The sequence below is a fragment of the Littorina saxatilis genome, linkage group LG16, assembly GCF_037325665.1.
Source record: "Littorina saxatilis isolate snail1 linkage group LG16, US_GU_Lsax_2.0, whole genome shotgun sequence".
NCBI classification, from domain to species: Eukaryota; Metazoa; Mollusca; class Gastropoda; order Littorinimorpha; family Littorinidae; genus Littorina; species Littorina saxatilis.
In genome coordinates, this window is record NC_090260.1 from 3,658,132 (window position 1) to 3,685,590 (window position 27,459).

The 27,459-nt window shown below is 44.6% G+C and overlaps 1 protein-coding gene, 2 long non-coding RNA genes and 1 other non-coding gene across 4 annotated transcripts in view; 1 reads left to right on the forward strand and 3 right to left on the reverse strand.

Annotated features, from left to right (window-relative positions):
- LOC138950250 (uncharacterized) overlaps nucleotides 1-27,459 on the reverse strand; it is a 255,207-nt gene that overhangs the window by 13,755 nt on the left and 213,993 nt on the right. The window contains exons 2-5 of the mRNA XM_070321985.1: nucleotides 13,333-13,402; nucleotides 8,017-8,106; nucleotides 4,548-4,658; nucleotides 2,189-2,372 (exon numbers count right to left, since the gene is read on the reverse strand). Coding sequence (XP_070178086.1) covers nucleotides 2,189-2,372; nucleotides 4,548-4,658; nucleotides 8,017-8,106; nucleotides 13,333-13,383 — 436 coding nt within the window. The 5' untranslated portion in view covers nucleotides 13,384-13,402. The remainder of the gene's footprint in view (nucleotides 1-2,188; nucleotides 2,373-4,547; nucleotides 4,659-8,016; nucleotides 8,107-13,332; nucleotides 13,403-27,459) is intronic.
- Trnah-gug (transfer RNA histidin (anticodon GUG)) lies at nucleotides 7,330-7,403 on the reverse strand. Its single transcript has one exon. It is a non-coding gene; the product is annotated as a tRNA-His (tRNA).
- LOC138950219 (uncharacterized) lies at nucleotides 14,366-24,219 on the forward strand. The gene is made up of 3 exons (XR_011450555.1): nucleotides 14,366-14,886; nucleotides 15,743-15,819; nucleotides 24,087-24,219. It is a non-coding gene; the product is annotated as an uncharacterized lncRNA (long non-coding RNA).
- On the reverse strand, nucleotides 24,028-27,344 carry LOC138950218 (uncharacterized). The gene is made up of 3 exons (XR_011450554.1): nucleotides 27,080-27,344; nucleotides 25,960-26,160; nucleotides 24,028-24,165 (listed from the first exon to the last, which is right to left on the reverse strand). It is a non-coding gene; the product is annotated as an uncharacterized lncRNA (long non-coding RNA).

Genomic DNA, 27,459 nt, shown 5'->3' on the forward strand with positions numbered 1-27,459 from the left:
CCACAACGCGTGGACATCTTATTTATCACAGAGTTCTTTCCGACATCACCACAACGCTTGGACATCTTATTTATCACAGAGTTCTTTCCGACATCACCACAACGCTTGGACATCTTATTTATCACAGAGTTCTTTCCGACATCACCACAACGCTTGGACATCTTATTTATCACAGAGTTCTTTCCGACATCACCACAACGCTTGGACATCTTATTTATCACAGAGTTCTTTGCGACATCACCACAACGCGTGGACATCTTATTTATCACAGAGTTCTTTCCGACATCACCACAACGCTTGGACATCTTATTTATCACAGAGTTCTTTCCGACATCACCACAACGCTTGGACATCTTATTTATCACAGAGTTCTTTGTGACATCACCACAACGCGTGGACATCTTATTTATCACAGAGTTCTTTCCGAACATCGTTCATTTGATTCTTTGGAACTTTGACCTTTGACCTTTGACCATGCGATTTGCAAGTGAGAAGGTCTGTATGGCACACCCAGGGCGGGGGTGGGGGTGGGGTGACTTGCCATGGTGTTCATCACCGACCAACAAAATAAACTTTCAGTACTTTTATATGGTGAAGTGTATGATTTAAAACCATTGAAAATGGTATGCCATAGAATAAGCCACGCTAAAACTATGATTCCAAATAGCGATGCGACGGCGGCGTTGGCAGCGACGAAACGGCTCGCGGCAGGCGAATGTTCGTGTTTGTGTTTCCATTTAAAGCGGCGCGGCAGGCGGATGTTTTGTTCTTTCTGGCTTGACTTCTGACAATGAACCACTCACACAGCAAACAAAAACATGCTATATTCAAGGTCAACTATATTTGAAGCTACTTATGTTGGCGAGAACATTGAAAAGACGAGAAATGTAATGGGAAAACCCGCTTTTATTTCAACAAAATGCTACAAAATCAGAACGAACCCGGTGCCTTTGACAACCTTTGGAGGAAGACCCCTACAACCAGGTGTATAATCTATTTTGACAGTTTTTTCGTCAGATACTTGTATTCACTGAGCTGCAAATCTTCCAGCAAGAATTCCTTTAAAGGTTGTCAAAGGCACCGGGTTCGTTCCGCTTGTTGAGCATGTTGTTGAAACAAAAGCGGGTTTTGCATTTAATGTTTCATCTTTTTCAATTTTGGTACCAACATATTAAGTAGCTTCAAATATAGTTGACCTTGATTACAGCATAGTTGTGTGAGATTGTGACCCATTCATCATCAGGAGTCAAGCCAGAAAGAAACAAATCCGCCTGCCGCGCGCCGCTTTTGAAGGAATCACTAACACTAAGATTCGCATGCCGCCAGCCTTTTTGTCGCTGCCGCCGCCGCCGTCGTGTCGCTATTTGGAAACATAGCTTTATACATGTACTTTGAATTCAGAACTTGTTTTTATGTCTTCCTAATTTTGAGAGTGATAAACAAAAAGTGTCCCGGCCTCACCACCATAACGTATAGAGGGTCAGCTAAAATCAGTTCTGATTGGTCAGATCAGTCACGTGATGCAATGCTAATAGATACAGTGCAGGGACCAGTCGCCTCAGCCCATGTTGCCATGCTGATAGATACAGTGCAGGGACCAGTCGCCTCAGCACATGTTGCCATGCTAATAGATACAGTGCAGGGACCAGTCGCCTCAGCACATTTTGCCATGCTGATAGATACAGTGCAGGGACCAGTCGCCTCAGCACATGTTGCCATGCTAATAGATACAGTGCAGGGACCAGTCGCCTCAGCACATGTTGTCATGCTAATAGATACAGTGCAGGGACCAGTCGCCTCAGCACATGTTGCCATGCTGATAGATACAGTGCAGGGACCAGTCGCCTCAGCACATGTTGTCATGCTAATAGATACAGTGCAGGGACCAGTCGCCTCAGCACATGTTGCCATGCTGATAGATACAGTGCAGGGACCAGTCACCTCAGCACATGTTGCCATGCTAATAGATACAGTGCAGGGACCAGTCGCCTCAGCACATGTTGCCATGCTGATAGATACAGTGCAGGGACCAGTCGCCTCAGCACATGTTGCCATGCTAATAGATACAGTGCAGGGACCAGTCGCCTCAGCACATGTTGCCATGCTAATAGATACAGTGCAGGGACCAGTCGCCTCAGCACATTTTGCCGGGCTTTGTGATTTTTGTGGAGACCCTGTCAAAGCTTACCCTGTGACGGACAGTTGACATGTCGAGCGGGACCGTTGATAAACATAATGGCGACGTTGAGAGTATAGATCCAGTCCAACATGTCGGCTTTGTCACGTGACACCAGGACGAGAGGCGGTTCATCTCCCGTCATGCGGATCTCCAACACGTAGGTCCCAAACATCCGGGTCCGAAGTTTTGTGCCCTGACGAATGAGAAGTTAAAACCTCTTCAGTTGCTGATGTCAAACTAAGGCTAGCCTATATACTGTCTACATGTAGTGGGGGGGGGAGTGAGGGGGGGGGGCAGTGAGGGGAGGGGCAGTGAGGGGGGGGCAGTGAGGGGGGGGGGCAGTGAGGGGGGGGCAGTGAGGGGGGGGGGGAAGTGGGGGGGGGCAGTGAGGGGGGGGGGGAGTGAGTAAGAAGGGGAAGAGGAACCTTCTGTACAGCAAAACCACCTCAACAATAAATAAAACCACCTCAACAATAAATAAAACCACCTCAACAATAAATAAAACCACCTCAACAATAAATAAAACCACCTCAACAATAAATAAAACCACCTGCAGAAGACGACCACGTCCACAATAGCACCGCCTGTATAACCCCCTGTAAGGAGAGAGGACGTGTGTTGTTGTGAGATCCACTAACTGACAAGATGTAGTCAAATTTGCATTGTGGCTTGTGGCCACCCGGCTTCGGCTGGGTAGGCGAAGATGTATTTGGAAGATGTTAAACACAGGAATAAAGTTTGCCATGTCAGTATACTGCTTTTCAGTGTCACAATGTCATCTGGTTATGTCCGTGAGTGAAAGTCGAGAGAGAGTCCGCAACACATCATCAAGAATAAAAAGATCTGTTTCCCGAACCTTCCACAATAGAACCACCTGTATAACCCCCTGTGGAAGACGACCACCTCTACAATATAACTACCTGCATAACCCCCTGTAGAAGACGCCCACCTTCATAATAGAATCATCTGTATAACCCCCTGAAGAAGACGACCACCTCTACCATAGAACCATATGTATAACTATCTGTAAAAGACGACCACCTCTACAATAGAACCACCTGTATAACTATCTGTAAAAGACGACCACCTCTACAATAGAATCATCTGTATAACCCCCTGTAGGAGATGACCACCTCCCCAATAGAACCACCTGTATAACTATCTGTAAAAGACGACCACCTCTACAATAGAACCACCTGTATAACCCCCTGTAGAAGACGACCACCTCTACAATATAACCACCTGTATAACTCCCAGTAGAAGACGACCACCTCTACAATAGAACATCCTGTATAACCCCCTGTAGAAGACGACCACCTCTACAATAGAACCACCTGTATAATCACCTGTAGAAGACGACCACCTCTACAATATAACCACCTGTATAACCACCTGTAGAAGACGACCACCTCTACAATAGAACCACCTGTATAACCCCCTGTAGAAGACGACCACCTCTACAATAGAATCACCTGTATAACCCCCTGTAGAAGACGACCACCTCTACAATAGAACCACCTGTATAACCCCCTGTAGAAGACGACCACCTCTACAATAGAATCACCTGTATAACCCCCTGTAGAAGACGACCACCTCTACAATAGAACCACCTGTATAACTCCCTGTAGAAGACGACCACCTCTACAATAGAACCACATGTATAACCCCCTGTAGAAGACGACCACCTCTACAATAGGGGGGCCCGGTAGCTCAGTTGGTAGAGCACTCGACTTGTGATCGAAAGGTTGCAGGTTCGAATTCGGGCCGGGACGGACACGGGTCAACTTTATGTGCAGACCCAGAGACGGAAGCCATGTCCCACCCCCGTGTCATCACAATGGCACGTAAAAGACCTTGGTCATTCTGCCATAAGTGCAGGTGGCTGAATACACCTAAACACGCAGACACCTGGGTAGCGCGACTCCGTTGCTGCTAGCTTTCCACTGGGAGGAAGCGACCCGAATTTCCCAGCGATGGGACAATAAAGTAATGAGAAATGAGAAATGAGAGAGAGAGAGAGAGACAATAGAACCCCATGTATAGCCACTACATTCCAAGGGGAGATATGAGGTTGATGTTTGTCTTGGATACCATAGATGAACAGTGTCAGACCCCAGGCCTCTTCGTCTTTCAGTCATTCCTAGACTTAGAACAATGGAGTGTGTAGCCAAAACAAAAGACAACAAGGCAAGCCATAGCGGACAGCGTTTCACAGGAAAGCGTGCTTTTAGCTATTCTTTTTAACTGTCTGAGCTTGTTTTTAATCCAAACATAACATATCTATCTATCTGTCATTATGTTTACGACTTTTCATTCATAACAAGCTGGCGTTCAGAGCGATGGAGATACAGTTAAAATAATGACATACTGTGGCGTTCAGAGCCTGCTGTAGATGGAGAACGGCCTTGACCTTGGTTTTGGTGAGGTCCGTGTAGATCACCAGCCTGGACTGACCTTCCAGCACACAGTATCTCCGCTTCTGCCTCCGGGGGTGGTAAGAACAGATTATCCTCATTTGAACACAACCAGACGCCCAACCACACACAAACACACACACACACACACACACACACACACACACACACACACACACACACACACATACACATACACATACACACTCACACAGACACACACACTCTCTAACACACACACACACACACACACACACACACACACACACACACACACACACATACATTTCTGACGCTGGTTTTCAATGTTAAAAATTGCAGCCAGCGCACATCATCAATACTTACGAGTACGTTGCGAAAAAGTGAAGAATATGCCTTCCTTGAAAATATTAGGAGCATGTTGCTAATGTTTGCAACAAGAGACGAATGGTGACGAATTGTTAAGAGTATTTACGAATGTCTTGCGACCATGTCCCAATCATTACGAATTATTGGTGAATTCTATTCATATGGAAAATTCGGCACAGTGTAAGAGCAGTATTACGAACAATGCGAATTGCATAATCGCTTTATTCGTAAAATGTTTGCAAGCACTCGCAGCACTCGCAAGGCCACTCGCAACGTTCGTAATACATCCACAAGACATTCGTATTTGGATGTGTATGCATTCGCAATGATCGGTAAGGCTTCGAATTTTCAATATTTGTTCCTGTCCATTCGTCTCTTTGTTTTTGCGGAATACACATGGTCATAATTATTCGCAAGGATATTCGGCACAGTGTAGGACAGGCATAATAACCAACCATTGCCCACACAAACCACTGTACAAAACCAATTAATCTCTGGCTCATTTACTTAAACGAACACTAAAACAACACGCGCCAAAAAATGCCTTCTTGCGTGTTTTTGTAGAATAATGTTGAGAAATGTCAATGTTCCCCGGTTACATTCTTGCTTGTTATGTGCAGTGTCACATCATGAATGAGAGTACAGTTTCGGTGCTTTTTTACCTACCAAAAAATCATTTTATTTATAACCCAAATGTAAGCTTGGGAACGACAGTTACGGTACACATGTACTTTTGCGCATCCGTTTGAACTCGTGAACTCGTGGTACCTCTGTGCTATCGAGGACTCAAACCTGTTCTATCGGGGATCCACTAAGGTTTCCGAGACTGTGTTTTGTCTGTATTGAAATGGTCTGGCGGAAGAGCCGATTCTTACATTTGCATAGGTAAAATGATCGCTTTTCGGTAACCGACACCCCTCTGAGTTGAATTTGTTTTAACCTTGTGACGTAGGCACGCGGGATGTTGTGGGTTACTTTTCGCTGGGGTTTCGAACAGTGAGCGGTCGCGTGGCAGTTTTGCTACGAACCGAAAAGGAACCGTGATGTGATTTTTCAGAGACGGGTATGTTATTCATAATTATGCAATTTTTATATACTGGGTAAAACAGCATTAAAGTGTGCAGGTTGTGACATGCGTTGGGAGGATTTATTTGAATGTTCAAGTAGATTGTTTTGTGAGTTGAATGTTCGAGAGAACTGTATTGTAGGCATGGTATTTGGAAGGAATGATGTGTTTTGCTGTTGTTAAAGGATTTTTATTTTTTTTTTCCTTACACCTGTTCCTTGTCCCGGTGTTCTCTCACGCCGCCCCGTCCCTGCACTCGCTGCTCCATCCACATCTGAATTTCGTTCCGCTGCCAGACTTGTCGAGTTTACAGACGCTCCAGGGAGGGATGTCGGGTCGTTGCGGTAGGCTACCCTCGGAAGATGACACTGCACTTCTGCTGAGTCACTTCGACGGTGTTCAGTAATGGGTCTGTCCCGAGCTAACGGACGCAGCCCACTACCTACTATGCCCCCTACTAACGACATTGACTGCTAAGTCGCGGAGCCAGACTGAGTGAGGGTCCCCTCCAGAGAGCAGACCGCCACCATGTCCCTCCGTCGACCCCCCAGAACGTCAAACGTTGAAGACTGACAGCAGAAGTACTATTCAGGGAAGGATGGAACAGGAACACTGAGACCAAGGTCACCATGAGAGCTCCGGGCATGAAGGGCCACAAGAGCAAGGACAATTAATAATTTTGGATGATTAATGAGATGAGGATGATTAGGCCAAACAAAAAAAATTGTCTGTTTCTGGTCACCCGACCGACCCTAAATTTCGGCGCCGACCCTAAACTTTTTTTTTCCAAACTCAAAAATGTTTTTGTTTTTTTTGGTGGTAAAGGACAGGGTGAGAAAATGAACAACAAAAACGTGTGAAAACGAAAGTCCGCTGACGATTTGTAAATGTGTTGAGTGTCTTGTCTCTATGTATAGTGAATCCAGTCTCTTTGCGCGATTTTTAAAGTTAGTTTTATTGGTCTACATTTGGGGTAAAAAAGAAAAAAAAAAAAAAAAAAAAATCCCGACCTACCGACCCTATTTTTTTAACCATGTTACCAGAAACAGACAATTTTTTTTTTTTGGCCTTATAATGATGATGCTATGGATTTCCAATTTGGTTTGAGACTACGTGACAGGGCAGCACTCTACGCTTACTGTCATAATATATCCTGGTGTCAACCAGGCCCGAGAACTGCCAAACAGGTAAACAGAACCTGAGCACCCTCAAAGTCGCATTCGTCAAGTGAATGACACTCGGCTGTGTGATTCCAGCCTTCCCATAGGAACCATAGCACTTCCACTCTGGGTAGGAGCCGACCGTAGCCCGAAAAACCCACATGACCCTGATGGGATTCGAACCCACGACCTCCCGGCCCACAGCCCGATGCGCTAACCACTGCGCTACGGGGGCCGGTGTTGTTAAAGGATTTAGTTTGTGGTAGTTGACATTGTTGAGTTGTTTATGTATGCTTATGACGTGCATTCTGTGATTTACAGATTTACAAAATTTTACTAAAGTTGAGAGTGAGGATTTAGAGTGTTGTTTTGGGTTGTTCTAGTTCTAGAGAATAATACATTGGAAGTTTTGTATTTGAGGATAAACCCCCGCTTTCCCACACATTCCCCTCATCATCTTATGGAAATAAAGAACCTGGTAATTTAACTTGTGTCAGTTGCTTTGAGTGTTTGAGCTTGGTGAGAAAGGGGCACTCTGTGTTGTTTGACCCCGTGGTCAGGGTAAAGTACATTTGGCACTCGGTTACACAAACGTCAACTTATTGTGACCATGAAAGAGTCAGCTTGACTTAGTATCAAAGGTATTCAAAACGTAGAAACTGTGTGAAGTGTTAAAGTTCTAGCTTCAGGAACATAGGAGAAAACATCAATGGTGGATGGTTGCTATGATATAACTACCTAACTACGCATGTGAGTCCACACAGGATGTAACTGCGCTGTGTATTCAACTTACGAGACACAAGAACCCTTACAGGCAAAGGAAAAGACGGACGTATAAACGACACTGACCTTCACCAGTCCAAAGAGAGTCGTTCTTGCAGGTTCCAACAGCCATCCTTCCTTGGCTGGTGCTGACGCTTGCTGTGTTGGTCCAGACCCCTGCAAGACAGGAACAAGGCTCTGACATATAAACTGCTGTGTTACTACGTCATATAAACTGCTGTGCTACTAAGTCAAGGAATTCCTTCTTTTAACTCTGCCTGATATTTGTGACACCTGGCAATATGTGCTCATAAAATAATATGGTCTAATTCGTTGCGCTGAATATTGGATGACTGAACAACGGCATGGGGCGGAAGCACGTGCTGAACACCAGAAACAACGGGGCTCTCGTTACAGTGTATGCCAACAACGGGGCTCTCGTTACAGTGTATGCCAACAACGGGGCTCTCGTTACAGTGTATGCCAACAACGGGGCTCTCGTTACAGTGTATGCCAACAACGGGGCTCTCGTTACAGTGTATGCCAACAACGGGGCTCTCGTTACAGTGTATGCCAACAACGGGGCTCTCGTTACAGTGTATGCCAACAATGGGGCTCTCGTTACAGTGTATGCCAACAACGGGGCTCTCGTTACAGTGTATGCCAACAACGGGGCTCTCGTTACAGTGTATGCCAACAACGGGGCTCTCGTTACAGTGGTGTATGTGGTGCATGTGGCAAGATGAACCACTGGAAGAAGTATTGTCGCAATAGCAAGACGAACAGCCACGGCAGCCAAAACTCGCCTCAACGAGGAAGAGGAAACCAACAAGGAGGCTTCTGGCAGAGAAGACGCTCCGGCACACCTCATCGCCATCGCCGTCACGACTTCGTCAACGCCGAAGACGAAAACGACACAGACTACGACGAGGATAACATCACCTTCGAACCAATCAACTTCTCGACAGTCGGCGGCAGCGACGAGCGCACAGAAGTTTACGCCAATCTGTCCATCAAGCTCAGCAAGACCAAACATGCAAAACTCAAGGTGAAAGTCAACACAGGGGCGCAAGGCAACATCATGCCACTGAGAATATTTCGACGCATATATCCACAACAGCTGGATGAAGATGGTTACCCGAAACCAGGATCTACACAACAAAGAAGAACCAGACTGATCGCTTACAACGGCAGCGTCATCAATCAGTTTGGATCTGTTACTCTACCCTGCAAGTACGGAGAATCAAAGTGGTACACTGAAGAGTTCTACATCACAGATGCTGATGGACCAGCCATCCTAGGCCTACCAGGAAGTACAAGACTTTAACTAGTCACACTTCACTGTCCGATTCAGACGGCACCAGTGAAAGCTGACCCAACTCCAATACAGGATGCAAAAGCACGCAAGCGTCTCTACCCTGACAGATTTGAAGGCATTGGAGAGTTCCACGGAGATCTTCACATCACGCTGAAAGAAAATGCACAACCAGTCATTCAACCTCCACGCAAGTACCCCATCCAACTACTACCAGAAATCAAAGCGGAGCTCGAAAAGATGCAGAAGAGTGGAGTGATCGTACCTGTTGAGGAACCTACCGACTGGGTGAACTCATTGGCCTTTAGCAGAAAGTCCAGTGGTGGTATAAGAATATGCCTCGATCCCAAGGACCTCAACAAAAGCATCAAAAGAACGCATCACAAGACGCCAACACTTGAAGAGATCACAAATCGATTCAGCGGAGCCAAACTTTTCAGCAAGTTGGATGCCCGACATGGTTACTAAGCTCGACGAAGAATTCAGTCGTCTCACTATGTTCAACAGCCCTTGCGGAAGATTTCGTTTCGTTCGACTACCTTTTGGCTTGAGCGTAAGCCAGGACATATTCCAAAACCACATGGACCAGATCCTCAGCCAGTGTCCGGGAACCCTTGGCATCACAGATGACGTCGTTGTCTATGGCAAAGACGAGGACGAGCACGATCGCAACCTCCGTCAACTGATGGAAGTGGCAAAAAAGATGGGTCTAGTCTTCAACGAGGACAAGTGCTACATCAAGCGCAAACAGGTCAAGTTCTTCGGCATGATCTACGACGCTGACGGTGTACACCCAGATCCTGAGAAGACAACAGAGATCAAGAACCTACCATCACCAAAGAACCTCACCGAGCTACAGCAGTTCCTCGGCATGGTGCAATACATGTCTTCCTTCATCCCAAGGCTGGCAGATCACACGGCAGCTTTGAGAGCACTCACCAAGAAAGACGTGCAGTGGGACTGGAACAGCTCTCACCAGAAAGCCTTTCAGAAGGTCAAGGACATGATCTGTGAAGACACAGCGCTGACGTATTTTGACATCACCAAACCAGCTGTCATCCAAGTCGATGCATCACAGCAAGGATTAGGAGCAACCCTGATCCAGGACGACAAGCCGATTGCATTCGCCAGCAAAGCGCTCACAGAGACTGAGAAACGGTATGCGAACATCGAGCGTGAGCTACTCGCAGTCGTGTTCGGATGTGAACGTTTCAACACCTACGTGTTCGGGAAGCACTTCACTGTGCAATCAGACCACAAACCTTTGGAGCAGATTCAGCAGAAGAGCCTAGCGAGCACACCTCCCAGACTCCAAAGAATGATGCTTCGCCTGCAGAAGTACGACATGAACATTGTCTACCGCCCAGGCAAAGAAGTGGTCCTAGCAGACATGCTATCCAGACTCCATCCTACCACAGGACCCGAGATCGACATTGAGAAATCAGTCTTCGCCGTTCAGTTTTCAGCAGATAGACTACAGCAGCTGAAAGAGGAGACGTGCAGAGCTCCGCACATGACGGCACTCAAAAACACCATCATCAAAGGATGGCCAGAGAAACCAAAAGACATACCCAAGAACCTCAGACAGTACTGGTCGCTCAAGGAAGAACTCACCGTTGAGGACGACATTGTTCTCAAAGGAGACAGAGTCATGATTCCAGAATCCATGAAGCAGTACATTCTACAGACAATTCATTCTGGTCACCAGGGAATAGAGAAATGTCGTATGAGAGCCAAAACCTGCGTATACTGGCATGGTCTAAGTTACGACATTGAAACCTTCGTAAAAACCTGCGAAACATGCCTGAAACATCAGAAAAGTCAACCCCATGAAGAACTGTTGCAGCATGAGATTCCAGAACGACCTTGGCACACAGTCGGCACTGACATCATGACGTTGGATGGTAGCGACTACATTGTCGTTTGCGACTACTATTCAAAAATGCCGTTCGTACGCCGCACAGCGACAGCAGGCCAAACAACAAGCACAGGCATCATCTCCGCCCTCAGTCAACTCTTCGGGGAGCAGGGAGTTCCAGAAAAACTTGTCAGTGACAACGGGAAACCATACACCAGCACTGAATTTCAAAGATTCAGGAAAGAATGGGGATTCCAGCATACTACAAGCTCACCAAGATACCCAAGATCAAACGGACTAGCAGAGAGAACCGTGCAGACAGTCAAGAACATTATGACCAAAGCAAAAGAGTCTCACTCTGACATCAACATAGCACTTCTCGCTTTCAGGTCTACTCCCATCGACCACAAACTCCCATCCCCAGCTGAACTCCTATACTCCCGCAAACTCAAAACAAACCTTCCCTCTGTTATTCCCAACACCCTGTCCAAGAAGAAAGAAGTCAGAAAGCAGCTAGAAAAGCGTCAACAGCAGCAGAAGATGTACCATGACAGAACAGCAACATGCAGTCTCCCACCACTGTCAAAAGGTCAACCTGTCATGATGCAGAAAGAAGAAGGAGGAAAATGGACACCAGCAACAGTCATACAACCCAGCAACGAACCAAGATCATACATTGTCCAATCACCCAATGGAGCAACCTATCGCAGAAACAGAAGACACCTGATGAACCTGCAGAAGCCAACAGAACGACATGTCAAATTTTATGACAAACCTGAGATCATCGAGACCAGAACACCACCTCCAATCTCCACAACACCTGAGCAGAATGATGATCACATCCAACCAGCAGCAAAACCTCCATACATTACTCAGCCAGTAGTTGAAGCACAAACACCAAGTCCACATCAGAGGCCCCAGAGAAGCATCAAGAAGCCAGAAAGACTCATTGAAAGCATTTGATGATTTGACATTTTGACGACATGACAAACACGGTTTGATTGTTTTGATTTATTCCATATGTTCTGTGTATTCAGTACTACAGAGACAAGTTTTGCAGAGACAAGCAGTACAGAAACAAGAATTATGAACAATGACAACAGAAGTCTCAGTGAACAGTTTTCTTTATTTCAGAGCAACGGATTTTTTTTATTATTTCAGTTTGTGTTATGATCGCTAAAGTTATCTTTGTAATTTTCTGTCTCAGATACAATCTTTCTTTTAAAGTAACGTTCAGAAATAATTGTTTTATTTCATTGTCAGAAAGTGATAAATAATTCTTTGGAATTGATTATGTTTATTTTAGTGTTAAAGTGAGGTTTACCAGTTTTCAAGTTATTGGTTAAAGCAAAGTTAAAATTATGTTATTTCATTTATCTAAAGAAGAGGGATGTAATGATATCCATGGTACCTGTGAAACACCAGGAACACAGTACCGCTGAGCTATAGCGGATACTGTTATAAGAGTATCTTCCCTTTCCTTATGCCTGTACTTCCTGCAAGATGGATACCCCAATACAATGTTGAACTTGAACAACTTCTCCCGAGACTGCAGTGAGCGTGAGTGAATGACACACATACAACAACATGAACAGTAAACAATAACATCACAGTCACCTTCCTGACAACCAGACACACAGACAGTGACCTACCTGTCGACCGCATACAAACACACAGTTTGTTTGTTTGTTCATGGGCTGAAACTCCCACGGCTTTTACTTGTATGACTGTTTTTACCCCGCCATTTAGGCAGCCATACGCCGCTTTTGGATGAAGCATGCTGGGTATTTTCGAGTTTCTATAACCCACCGAACTCTGACATGGATTACAGGATCTTTTTCGTGCGCACTTGGTCTTGTGCTTGCGTGTACACACGGGGGTGTTTGGACACCGAGGAGAGTCTGCACACAAAGTTGACTCTGAGAAATAAATCTCTCGCCGAACGTGGGGACGAACTCACGCTGACAGCGGCCAGCTGGATACAAATCCAGCGCGCTACCGACTGTACTGAGCTACATCCCCGCCCCAAACACACAGTGACCCACCTGATGACCAGAGACACAGACAGTGACCTACCTGACGACCACACACACAGACAGTGACCTACCTGACGACCAGACACACAGACAGTGACCTACCTGACGACCAGACACACAGACAGTGACCTACCTGACGACCAGACACACAGACAGTGACCTACCTGACGACCAGACACACAGACAGGACCTACCTGACGGGGTGTCTTGGGTCTGGCCCCGCCTCCTCCCTGCTGGCTCGCCATTGTGCTCGCCCTGTCTCACCTGAAACACCAACACCATGTGTCATGATCAAAGCCGCTTTGCTATACTCACAGTACGTTAAACATAATGAATTTAAAACGGGTCTTTAAACCCCAAACACGGCATGGGATGAATACAACCAGTGTATGATACAATTAGCACAGACAAACTATAAAAACAAAAAAAGCAATATATATTGTTACACTTTTTATAGCTCAACCAAAAATGTGACCCTCCACCACGGAATGAGTCGCATGTCACCTTTGCATGATTTTCATATTGTTACATTTTTCTAACGAGTTTTTTTATGCTCTATCCAGTGGTGAAAACCGTTTTAGAAAAGAGCGAAAACTGTTTGAGTTATAAGCCTGTGAACAAGGGGACCCTCACACTGTTACCAGACACTCCCCGGACTTTATATTAAGCCAAGCGCAGAACCGCGCGAGGTGACATGCGACTCATTTCCTGGTGGAGGATCACAAATGTAAACGCTTGCAATAAACAACATAAGGCCAAAGTCGTATTTTATGTTTGGTTTCTAGCGTTTTATTCTGGCCACGCAAATTGCACACCGTACACAGACGCGTGTATGTCACTGAGAACAAACTCACATCCCATTTAGCACTCTTTGATGTTCTCACAAATTGCTTCGTAACTATGCTAAATAACGAAATGAATTTAATTGTCTTTTCTTCATCCACTCTTCTGCCAAAGGTCATGATAGTCTTCGCTAACTTAAAAGTAAATTTGTTCCAGATTCACCGTGAAAAAGACACTTTGCATAATTGAATCCACGTATTTTTCAGCTTGTCATTTTCCAAAAAGTACGTACATTCATGGGCCGTGCCAAGACATTGACAACGTCAGGTAGCATTTGTAAATCGGTTGGTCCGCTATTCTGTAGTTTGATTAAGATTGCCTGAGAAGCTGGTGATATATAGTATTTTCTGTGTACATTATCCCTCGGTACGTTTCTTTCTTTACCTGGTGTTTAAACATATAGTGTCCACGCCGCCATTTTGGAGTTTTTTTGGTCGAATTCGGCCGATTTGAAGAATTTGGGGAATTTAGTGTACCTTAATTAAGACGCACCTGGCCCGGTTTGCTCAATAAAGCACCACAAGTATGCTAAATAATTAATTAAACATGATTAAATTGGCGACTGCTCTCCACCATTTGAAGATTAAAATTGGCCGTCATAGACTGGTTTTCGTCGCGAGCGTGCCGTTTTCATGACGACTCAAAACAATGGCGGATGGGATGGCCGCTTTGTGACAACAAGCCCACACGTTTCAGTAAGAAATCGACTCAAGGTGGTTCAGAAACCAGCAGGCTGACTGGGAACGACACAGAATTACGAGAAATTCATGCTCGACGCACAAAATGCAAAGTTATCAATTCAGCAAGCAGTGGGAAAGTTGGATTGAACTGCATGAGTGTTACCGTCGTGTGGCGGTGTGCGCTGACTACCCACGACGCAGAGCTCTCTCCTGCTGCCGGGATTTGTAAGTAAAGCAAGTGTTGTCGTGTAGACTTTCGACAGACCTAGACAAATGTTGCTGCCGTTTTGTCTGTGTGTCTGCTGGTGTGTTGAGCGAATGAAGCATCCATCAAGCGAGTGCACGAACGTGTAGTGTGCAGGGTCGATTGAGTCCAGTTTTGGTTTGAACACGGACACGCCACGGTGTGTGTGTGTGTGTCTGTGCACTGCACAGGAGCTTGTATCAAAGTGCCGGTCGATCATTATTTACTCCTTCATCCCTACAGTCTTCTTACAACTACATACTACGCATTCGCTAGCCTAGTAAGGGCGTACATGCAGGAGTAAATAATGATCAACTGGCGGTTGGGTACAAGCTCCTGTGGTGCACTGTATAGGAGACTGAGACTGACACTGTGACAGACAGACAGAGTAGGTAATCCCCCTAAAAATTGTTTTGAGATGGAAAAAGTAAGGTCAGTCAGCACAGTCTTTGGATGTAGTGCAACAGAAAATGTTATTTATAACTGACATTTTATATTGTCAGCGGTATGAGTTTTTCTGTGCCTAAAGTTTTTAATGTTGTGATTTTGCAGGAAAAACTATGATTGAAGCTTATTGTGAGGCTTTGTGAAAGGGTAACTTTTTAACGAAGATCACATTCTTCCTCGGACGGCGTTCATTGAAGCAAACACTATGCGGCAGAATCTAATTCATCCTTTTTTTTTTAACTGCCATTTTAAGTGTCACTGTGCATGTTGAAAGCTTCATGTTCAGAACTGATGTTGCTGTAGAACTGTATGTAATTGGCCAGCCTTTGGTTTACACTTAGTGGTTTATATATTGCTATAATTACTAAAACTATTTTTTTTAATTTTCAGGGGAAAAGCACCCGGACATCAAACATTCTTGCAATGTGTGGCAATAATGGCTTAAAATATTTTGGACAAAGCTCAAGGTGAGTTTAAATGTTCATAATTCTGATGTAAGTCAAGCTTATCTTTTATCTTGAGTAACTATCTCTGTCATGTCTCTCTCAGTCTCAGGCTGCGCGACCGACAGAAAAGTTGCCAGAAACCGATTCCTTGAGTGTGGCCAATTGTTCTCCATTTCTGGTTCACTTGAGCTGCAGGCAATTTTGTTGAGTGATTAAAAGTTATGGATTATTTAAAAAGGTGTACGTCTGAGGATAAGACACTGTCAAAGTTTTGACACAGTATTTTTCTTCTTCATGGTTATAAAAAAACTGCAGCACCTGTGTTCAATTTCTGAAGATGCATTATTACTACAGTGGCACCCCCCTTTTACGACCTCAAACAATCTGAGAAAATCGAGTCTAAAAAAGGAACGAGTCTTAAAATGGGGGTAATTTTACAGAGGTTATGAACAGAAAATGTGAGAAAACAAGGTCTTAAAAAGAAGGGAGTTTTAAATTGGGGGGTCATAGAAGGGAGGTTCCACTGCATTAATCATGCCATGGAAATCATGATCAGTTTACAGATAAATACAATGACAATTAAAAGCAATTTGCAGCTAAGTGTCTTATTATTTGATCATATTCTGTCTATTTTTATCATTGCATCTTTGCTACAGAAATTCATGGTTACATCTTGACCAAAAGTCAATTATTATCAATAAACCAAACAACATGCGCACACAAAAACATACTCAATTGTCAAGAACAGTGTCTATTTTATTCCATGTAGATCTCAAATCCACAGGCACACATTCTCTCTGCACAGTTCAAAGGTGCTACACATGAAACTATTCTTGGAATTCGAGCACTTTTCAACACCTGTATAAAATATTATTTGTTTTGCACAAGTTTTACTAGACCTGTGAATTCAACGCATTAATCAATACACTTTCACGACCCTTCCCCAGACTTTATTGCTCATGTCAGCTGTTTCCATGCACAAATAGTCACCCTGTATGTATCTTTCGCTTGATATGCAAGTGTCTAAACAGAAAGAAAAAACACTAAAAACCAAACACAAAAATTCATTCAGTGAGAGTGAATGTACACACATCCTAAACAAGTCGCGTAAGGCGAAAATACAATATTTAGTCAAGTAGCTGTCGAACTCACAGAATGAAACGCAATGCCATTTTACTCGTAGCATCGTCAGGCCACCGCTCATGGCAAAGGCAGTGAAATTGACAAGAAGAGCGGGGTAGTAGTTGCGCTAAGAAGGATAGCACGCTTTTCTGTACCTCTCTTTGTTTTAACTTTGTGAGCGTGTTTTTAATCCAAACATATCATATCTATACGTTTTTGGAATCAGGAACCGACAAGGAATAAGATGAAAGTGTTTTTAAATTGATTTGGACAATTTAATTTTGATAATAATTTTTACATATTTAATTTTCAGAGCTTGTTTTTAATCCGAATATAACATATTTATATGTTTTTGGAATCAGCAAATGATGGAGAATAAGATAAACGTAAATTTGGATCGTTTTATAAATTTTTCTTTTTCTTTACAATTTTCAGATTTTTAATGACCAAAGTCATTAATTAATTTTTAAGCCACCAAGCTGAAATGCAATACCGAACCCCGGGCTTCGTCGAAGATTACTTGACCAAAATTTCAACCAATTTGGTTGAAAAATGAGGGCGTGACAGTGCCGCCTCAACTTTCACGAAAAGCCGGATATGACGTCATCAAAGACATTTATCCAAACAATGAAAAAAACGTTCGGGGATTTCATACCCAGGAACTCTCATGTCAAATTTCATAAAGATCGGTCTAGTAGTTTAGTCTGAATCGCTCTACACACACACACACACACACACACACACACACAGACACACACACGCACATACACCACGACCCTCGTTTCGATTCCCCCTCGATGTTAAAATATTTAGTCAAAACTGTCAGTCTTTGATACTGATCCAAGACATTGATGTGACGAAGAAAGGGGTAAGTTTATTTTAGAAAGCTAAATTCTTTCAGAGGGAAGTGGCGTTATCAAACACTGGTCGTTTCACATGCTCCCTGGAAATCACTGAAAGCAGACCTCTTCAACTTCAGAAGACCCTCCCTCGTCTTATTTTTTAGGGGCTATCTAGAGATACTCCAGTGCCGAGAGTATGAAATAAATAAATATATAGCTGTCTGTCAGCGTTCTCTAGAATGAAAATGTCTCTACAAGGTGCAGAACTGTGCACATAATAAAAAAACACCACACACACAACATATGTTCAAACACTGATCCAAATGTTGGGGGTGGGCGTTTACTAGGTACTAACGGCGCTTACAAGGTAGATTACAGTACATTAAAAAAGCAAAAAACTATATACATTATTTGTATTTTTGACCAAATTATGACATTTTACACTGATTGAGACAGTCAGTGTTCCTCAAGGTGAACAAGGACTGTCAAGGCAGGGGCGGACGAGGGATGGGGGGGGGGGGGGGGGGGGGTTCTGGGGTTTCCGGAAACCTCTCCCCCAGCCAAAAAATAAAAATATTTTTTTGTGGTTTTTTTGTGTTGTTTCAATTTTTGGGGTATTAATCAGTGACAAAATCTGCTGCCTGAAACTGGTAATGATCATCCTCAGAATGCACCAGATTGCACCCTTTTTTTCAGAATTTTCCGGGGGGCATGCCCCCGGACCCCCCTAGCAAGCTAGGCGCTTTGCACCATCGGCTCGGCGCTTCGTGCCTTCACACCCATAAAATGAACTGATCCGCCCCTGCAAGGTGTGTATAAAATGTCATATTTTTGTCAAAAATACAAATAACATTTATGTATCGATTGGTTCTGGTTAGAATTCCTTTTAATTGTTTTTTTAATGTACAAACATGCACTATTTTGTAGTCTCAGCTGGCCGTCTAATATGGAATGTGACAGAGCATGTGTAAACCAACCCACACAGAAACGCACTTTGTTTAACACCACAATGTACTCCAATGCAGGCAACAAGGAAGAAAGTCAGTTTACTGGCCGGTTGGATGTATAATGTCATTCCTATGACCCATACACACTGTCGTGTTTTTCCTTTCGTCACTCTCAGTCGCAAAGGAGACACAACGATTTGTGTAGGTTCTGTAAATTTATTAACAGCTGGAACAACGGTGACAATATCTCTCAGCACAGTGTAAGAAAGAACAAGTGCAAGACTGGTAAAGAACAACAATACGTGTGCGCAGCCCTACTTATATAGTTAATGGACATACGAGAATATTCGGGAAACATCGACACTAATCTGGTTAGATCTACACAGTTCCGTCTGTCCGATGAGCGTCTACGCTTACGTCATGAGTGACTGCGCACTTAATCAAAGTAAGTTCCATAATGTTCTTTATCCTTCCATTCGATTCCAGTGGTATCTAGCGATCTCCACAACACCTCCCCACCTAAACTGATGCTACTCCTCAAGCATCAACAGCAAAGTCTCTCTGTGGGTTTGCGTGTTCTCTTTGACCGTCTTGGATTGTCTGGTCCATACTCTGGAACGGATGGAGTACCTTTGGGTTTGGTCTGTCTCCGAGTTTGTGGCACAGTTTCCAAGATCTCCATGGGGTGATCTGTTACAAGTTCAGAAACAGTGTCCACTTCCTCACCAGGTTCATTGTCTTCCTCAGTGGTGTAGTGTGGCTGTAGCTGTTCCCAGTGTCGTCTCCATACTGGACCATGAGGAATGACCATGACGTTGAAGCAGCGAGTACCCAGAGACTTCTTGATGACTGCTGGTACCCATCGGGGTTGTTTGTCTCGGCGAGGGCCATGGTATAGAGCATACACAGGATCTCCGGCCTTGTACTGTCTGGTTACCTTGACGACAGCTTTCGAGTCTGGAGTCATCTGAGACTTGGATGCCTCCTTGGATTGCTTGCCCTGAGCGATGTGGGCTGGCGAGGGCAGCAGAGTGTCGATCCTTGTCCGTAACTGCCTGGAATTCAAGAGTTCACTAGGAGAGAAAATACAGGATGTCGGCGTTCTCCGGTACTGCATCAAAAACTCTTGAAGAGCACGCTTAGGTGGCAAAGAAGATTTTCTCAGTGCTTGTTTGAATGTCTGCACCAAACGTTCGGCGGCTCCATTGGTAGCAGGATGATATGGTGCCCCTGTCAGGTGCGTGATCCCCCGTTCCTTGCACCAGCTCTGAAATTCTTCAGAAGTGAAGGTCGGCGCGTTGTCAGTGACCAGCGTGTGAGGCAATCCAAAATGAGCAAAATCTTCTTCCAGCAGGTCTAGAGTGGCTCTAGAGGACGTGGATGACGTAGGATGAATGCATGGATACTTGGAGTAAGCATCCGTGATCACCAGCCAGTCTCTACCCATGAAGTTGATTGCATGGTCCAGGTGTAAGCGGCTCCACGGCTTTTCTGGTAGCATCCATGGGTGAACTGGAGGCTTGGATGGCTTGTTCTGATGTTCACCGCACGAGTCACATCGTCGAGTAGCCATCTCAATAGCAGCATCGATACCGGGCCAGTAAACAGCAGTTCTTGCCAACTGTTTCATGCGTTCCATGCCGAAGTGTCCGAGATGCAGCGGATCAAGGATCTTGGACTGCAGGCTCTGTGGAATCACCACTCTCGATCCATGGACGAGGCATCCGTGGCAGATACTGAGAGAGTCCGACAACTTCCGGAACTTGTTGACATCTTCATTGATCTCAGCGTTCTTTGGTGGCCAGCCTTCACGGACGTAGCGCATCACAGTAGATATCACTGGATCTTTTCCTGACTCTTGACGGAGGATGTTGGCATCCACAGGCTGGACTTGAAGACTGAGAACCTTGATGGCACACACCATGTCCATGTCTTCACCACTTTCCTCCCTGTCGAAGTCGATGTCATCTCCGTATGGCAAGCGACTAAGGGCATCTGCATTGCCATGATCCGCTGTTTTCCGGTACTCGATGGTGTAGTTAAACTGGTTCAGCCACAGGGCCCACCGAGCTAGTCTGTTAGCTGCGAGCAGTGGAGTCCCTTTCTTTGGTCCGAACAGTGATGTCAGTGGCTTATGATCTGTCACCAGTGTGAACTGACGTCCGTAGAGATACTGGTAGAACTTCCGCAAGCCAAAGATGATGGCCAGGGCTTCCTTGTGGATTTGGCTGTAGTTCCTTTCTGCAGCCGTGAGAGTCTTGGACACGTTGGCGATTGGGCGCTCGCTTCCATCTGGATAGCGATGAAATAGGACTGCTCCAATTCCAACGTTGGACGCGTCACAAGCTAGTCCCACAGTCTTGTTTGGATCGAAGTGTACCAGAACTTGATCCGAGGAAAGCACATTTTTCAACTGTTCAAATGCTGCCTGTTCCTCATCTCCCCACTTCCAGGGGTTCGCCTTCTTCGTCAGGCGGTAGAGCGGCTCTGCCATGCTGGCCAGGTTAGGGATGAACTTCCCGTAAAACTGAACTGAGCCCAAGAAAGACTTCAAGCTTGAGACGTCCGTAGGGGCTGGCATTTTCAAAACTGCCTCGACCTTCGATCCTTTGGAGATCCCTTCGGCCGATAAGGTATGTCCAAGGTATTCCACACTGGCTTGTGCGAACTCGCACTTTTCACGACGACATCTGAGTCCTTTGTCGTTCAGACGAGTGAGCAAACGTTCCAGGTTGCTCAGGTGGTCGTTGGCGTCCTTCCCGCTGACGAGTATATCATCTTGGAAGACGGCAACACCAGGTAGATCACAGGTCAGGTTTTCCATGATCTCTTGAAAGTAACCAGGTGCTGACTTTATCCCGAAAGGAAGTCGTTGCTGCAGGAGTACCCCATGCCCACGGTGAGTGCTGAGGGCTAGCCTGCGTTGACTCTCTGGTGCCAGCTTGATCTGGTTGTAGGCATCAGCAAGATCGATCTTGGTGTATCCGAATCCACCTCCTAGCTTCTGCATCAGTTCCTCTGGGAGTGGCATTGGATGACGGTGATCTTCAAGCTGATCATTGATGCCCACTGAGTAGTCACCACAGATCCGTAGCTTGGGCTTCAGGGTGCCCGAGGTTTGTGCCTTACGAATTGGTACCACTGGCGTTCCGTATTCATTGAACTGGACTGGCTTCCAGACTCCTTTTGCGATGCCTTCTTCGTAGCCTTTGGCGAGGTCATCACGAAGAGCGAAAGGTACCGGACGTGCCTTGTGAAAAACCGGCTTCGCATCAGACTTGAACTTCACGTCCAGTTCGAAGTCCTTGAGACATCCCAATTCTTGTTTGAAGAGATTTGGGAATTTATCAGACAGTCTGTGACAATCTCGTTGCAGGGCAGCATAAGGCGCGTTGGAGGTCGCTGGATGCGTAGGTTTTGCACCCTCACTCTTTGCGTGACTCTCTATGCTCCTCAGTCCTAGAGCATTGTCCAAAGAAATTCCCAGAGTCTGGATTGCGTTGCGTCCTAGCAGATTCAGATGAGGGATCTTGGTGACGATGTACGGAATTGAGCTTTGCTTACCAGTCACTGGATCCTTGGTTTGGCCCATGAAAGTTCCCAGCACGGGCAGGTCGTGCTTGCTGGCAGACTCGTAACGATGTGTGACGTCATCCAGCTTCGGTTTTCCTAGTTGTCTCCAGACCGGAAGAGAAACAATTTCCCGTAGTTGCGGTGTCCAGTTCCATGGTGAACTGTCGGTCCTGGATTGTTATGGGTACATCCAACCTAGGAGTATCTTGGGGAACTTCACCGAGGATCGCGTTGACAAGCTCTGCTTTCGTGACTCTCTTCACGGAAGCCTGGGAATGTCGTTCCCGATTCTGATGTTGCTTTTTTCTACAGACAGCTTCCAAATGTCCTGTGACGTCACAGTATCGGCATTTGGCTTCTTTGTAGGGGCAGTCTGTTGCTTTGTGGGCCTTTCCACATCGGTAGCACTTCCTGTCAGTGGAATTAGACTGCTTGTGGTTCTTTTGTGGACCCCTAGTCTTGTTCTGGTGGACCTTGTTGACTGGCATGGTCTTGGAACCGTAGACAGTTTCCTTGGCAACCTTCGCTGCGTCTTCAGTCTCAATCGCGACTTGGACAGCACGTGCGAAATCCAGCTCTGTGTCCTTGATCTTGAATAGAGCCTTTAAGACAGCCTCATTGTTGACAGAACATATGAATCTCTGTCTCAGAGCTTCGTCTTGTGGGTTTTGGATCGAAGGAAAGTCACAGGTAGCGGCGTCTTGGCATATGCGCGCTGCCGCTAACTCCTGGAGAGTATCGCCTGGCTTCCGTTTCATGTCACTCCAGAACTTGAAACGTTCACGCACTAAGAAGAGTTTCGGGTCGAACTGTTCTTTCATGAATTTGACAATTTCGTCCATTGTCAAACTGTTGATGTCCTTGGGCGGATTTTGCTGAGTAGCCAGATTTGCCAGTTGTTTGTAGACCGTAGCAGTCTGATTCGTCAAGAAAACTTGAGCCTTGCGCTGCTCCGGCACGGAGTTGGCGACCACAAACGTGCAAAATCTTGACCAGTAGTCAGGCCACAGTTCCGATGTTGCATCAAACGCAACAAAAGATGGGATTGCAGCTGCCTGTGTAGTAATGGGAAAACGTAGATTCGAAGCACTCGGATCGTCGTAGCTTTCCTCCCTGGCAGATCAGAAGCTGCGGCACCACTGAACACTTTCATCATCATCTCCATCTGGTGCATTTGTTGCTCCATATCTTCCTTGTGCTGGCGTTGCTGTTGCTCCAACTGCTCCCTTAGAAGCGTTATCAGCTGCTCTGTTTCCGTCATTTTGCAGTAATAAGTCACTCCGAATAGACAAGGGAAGTAACTGTCGGCGACGCCAGTTGTCGTGTTTTTCCTTTCGTCACTGTCTCTCAGTCGCAAAGGAGACACAACGATTTGTGTAGGTTCTGTAGATTTATTAACAGCTGGAACAACGGTGACAATATCTCTCAGCACAGTGTAAGAAAGAACAAGTGCAAGACTGGTAAAGAACAACAATACGTGTGCGCAGCCCTACTTATATAGTTAATGGACATACGAGAATATTCGGGAAACATCGACACTAATCTGGTTAGATCTACACAGTTCCGTCTGTCCGATGAGCGTCTACGCTTACGTCATGAGTGACTGCGCACTTAATCAAAGTAAGTTCCATAATGTTCTTTATCCTTCCATTCGATTCCAGTGGTATCTAGCGATCTCCACAACACACAGCAACTGCACATGGCAACTCTTACACCTTCACCCGAATAGCCAATATCTTTCCTCAATATAACTGAATGATGCGTATCGTTTGGCTTTATTGATCTTTCCCTCTTCTTCTTCCAGGACCAGGGCATCTTCAATCTCTTCTTTGTGTGTGGGCCAGTAGGAGCCTGCTGTCATCAAGCACCAGTGCCTTGAAGTCCTGGAGCATAAACAGAAAATCACCCATCAGTGAAGACACTTAATTCAAACTTCAAAAAGGGTTGAAAAAATTAACCAAATGCAAGAAAAAGTGTGAAAATAAAGAGTTACAGAATAGTGTTTGTAATCTATTCATGTACGTAATGGATTGCAAGTGTGAGTAAAAGGTGGTGGTGGGTGGGAGAGGGGGGATGGGATATACCTGTGGGCATTGGCTTTCCAGATTTTTAGCATTCTGACACACTTAGCATTCTCACACTGACAAGTGTGAAAATGTGACGTGTTCTAGTGCTCCTGACGAGCAAAAGTGTCAGTTACACATCTTTGGCTACTTGAAATGAATGCCCAGTTTACCATTGCATTGTACAGTGAAACCCTAACTTTGCCCCCCCCCCCCCCCCCCCTTTTAAAAAAACACAACATTTGTCTTAAAAGACACTACTTTCTCAGATTCCTGTTTATAACCTCTATTCTAAGACATTCTGCTTTTCTTTGATTGAGTTTGCTGTATATAAATATATATTTTAAAAGGGCTCCACTGTATCTCTAAAATGTTCTCTACAAGAGGTATTGTAGCAGCATCTGTCAAGTGCTCAACCGCAAAAAGGTCAATTTGATATAATTATTCAATACTTATGTTTCAAGCTAAGCAGACCTGCTGTTTGACATGTGGTTGGAAAATGTGCTTCAGGGATTGTCTTATTTGAAAAAAAAATGAACAGGAAGGCAGATATCTATTTGAACTGCAAAGCAGACACAATTCAAAAACCTACACATCATTATTATGACTTCCTACATAACAGCATGATCATGGAATCTGTTAGCCAATGTGTCAGATCATAACGATCATTATGGAGGCAGAAATGATCCCCTCAATCTGTAAAATATCCTTCTTTACAAACAGCATACAGGTGTAGCTAAAACAGAATTCATATTACAGTGGAACCCCCTTTTACGATCTCCCAAAATCTGATAAAATCAGGTATTAAAAAGCAGGAAGTCTTAAAATGAAGGTGAATTTGCATAGGTTATGACCAGAAAATCTTAAAAGCAAGGTCTAAATATAGGGGAGATCTTGAATTGTAAAGGTTTTTAAAAGGGGGGGGGGGTTCACGGTACAGCACCCCAATTGTGAGGACTGTTCATTTATTTCCCTTTATGAGACACTAAAAGGTTGTGGGTACTGAAATATAACTGCACAAAATATCTTGACAAAATCTGGATGCTGAAGCTGAATTTTCATTCTTTTTCAATATTTTTTTAAACCAGGAAATACACACATTCCCTAGAATGAAAAAAAAGCACCGGTAATGTAATTTGTGACTGAGACCTAAAAACCTCACCGTTAGTCATTATTTAGTATACCCTGTAACAAAGTCTTCGACCTCACAAATCTTGCAGAATAAAAAGGTACTTACTCGAATGATTGAGTTTGGAGGAGGCGTGGGGTTTGAGGGGGCGAAGCAGTGAGAGAAAGTACTTATAACTATAGTCCTGATTCACCTTCAAATAGTTTTTTGGGCCACCCAGACCACTATTTACACCCCCACTTACACACAATTTTACTTATTTTCTGCACACATTACATTCTTAAAACACACACACATCCACACATAACAAGTACACAACACGCACTGATTTTCTTGACATTATTCAGTTGGATGAATGTGATAGCACTCTATTGGAATTCACAAAATTACCCTTGGCTCTAACATCATAAGTCTTTTTCTTTTAACTCCTGCACACAGAGAAAGTATATCTATTACTATTATAAGTATAACTAGTCCTCACTTACCTTCAAATTGTTATTCGGATCAGCCTTCCCCTTGCCCAGCAAACCAATTTCAGTTTGAGAAGACTTGGACCAGTCCTTGCCTCTGCATTAGCTCACACCTCTGCTAATTCCTCTCCCTATCCTGCCTCGATGTGCACTTTTCTCTTGAAGTTGAACGAGCAGCCTGGCCGCTTGTTGTTTTGAATGTAAAACTTCCATAGCCTGAAAATAAAGACAAATGCTTGAAAAGAATACACTATATATTAATCAATCTCCCTTACAGTTAATGAGTTATTTGTAGCAAACTTCAATCATAATCAGGAAAAGCTCACTTGAGTTTTGACAGCTGACACACAACGTTCACACACACAACAGTGTAGTTTGTACTCTTTTTTTCACATGTATACAAAAATACAATTTATATATATGTGATTATATCTCAAGCATAATACACACACACACACACACACACACACACACACACACACACACACACACACACAAACACACACATAATCACACTCATGCACAAAGTGACACACACACACAGTCACATTCATGCACACACACACAGTGATACAAGTCTCTCTCTCACACACACACATGCGCACACATACACACACACACGCACAGACACACACACACGCACACACACACACAACAAATGCACAAGACACTGATATCCTCGACATTGTTCAGAGGGATAAGTATAATTTCTTCTCTTTTGGGTTACTATTATGAGAAAAGACATAATTTTCAGAGCTCTCTATTTCAGTATTTGTCTGAAACATGAATGCGCTTTGCTTCGAACTCTCGCACGTTTACTGTTCCCTGTATTCGATCAGTGACATGAATGTAATTTGAAACAAATGCATAAGCTTATAGGTAAAAGCGCAACTTTAGAGACATATATTTGAAATGATCACCAACAGGCAACACTGTGAACACATATGTCCAAGATAATCTGAGTACTGCTTCTAAACAAAGTACGAGCATGATCTTCGAATCATTTTGAGTGCTACAGGGCTTTTTGACTCGCATCGATCGATTCATTTGCAGTCCTGCTGAGAGCAACTTGTACACTGATACTGACTTGTCCTATTGAAAGCTTTATTTCCTGTCAGACAACGTTAACACTTACCTTTTCACTTTCAGACTACAATGATCGCAGGGAGACGCCATTGTTGACACATTTGACAAGGGAAATCACCCAACCATTACAAGAGTGCTCTTTCCTTGGATTCTGTTACGACAATTAATTAGCTATCAAAACTGTTGAATTTGCAAAGTTAAGTTATTCCTCATGGATGGTAGCATTATTTGTAACGTAGAATCTTACGGTGATGCTTTGAAAGCGATCTGAAGGCCTTTTCCCGGCGGAGACTATCCCTTTAACGTCGTTTTCAACCACGAAGGTTATATCGCGACGACCTCGGTACGTTGTGCATGTCTGTGTTACGTGAGACTAAAACAGTCAGTTGCTTTTTCAAATAGTGAACAGCTAGCTCGCTTTCGCTCGCA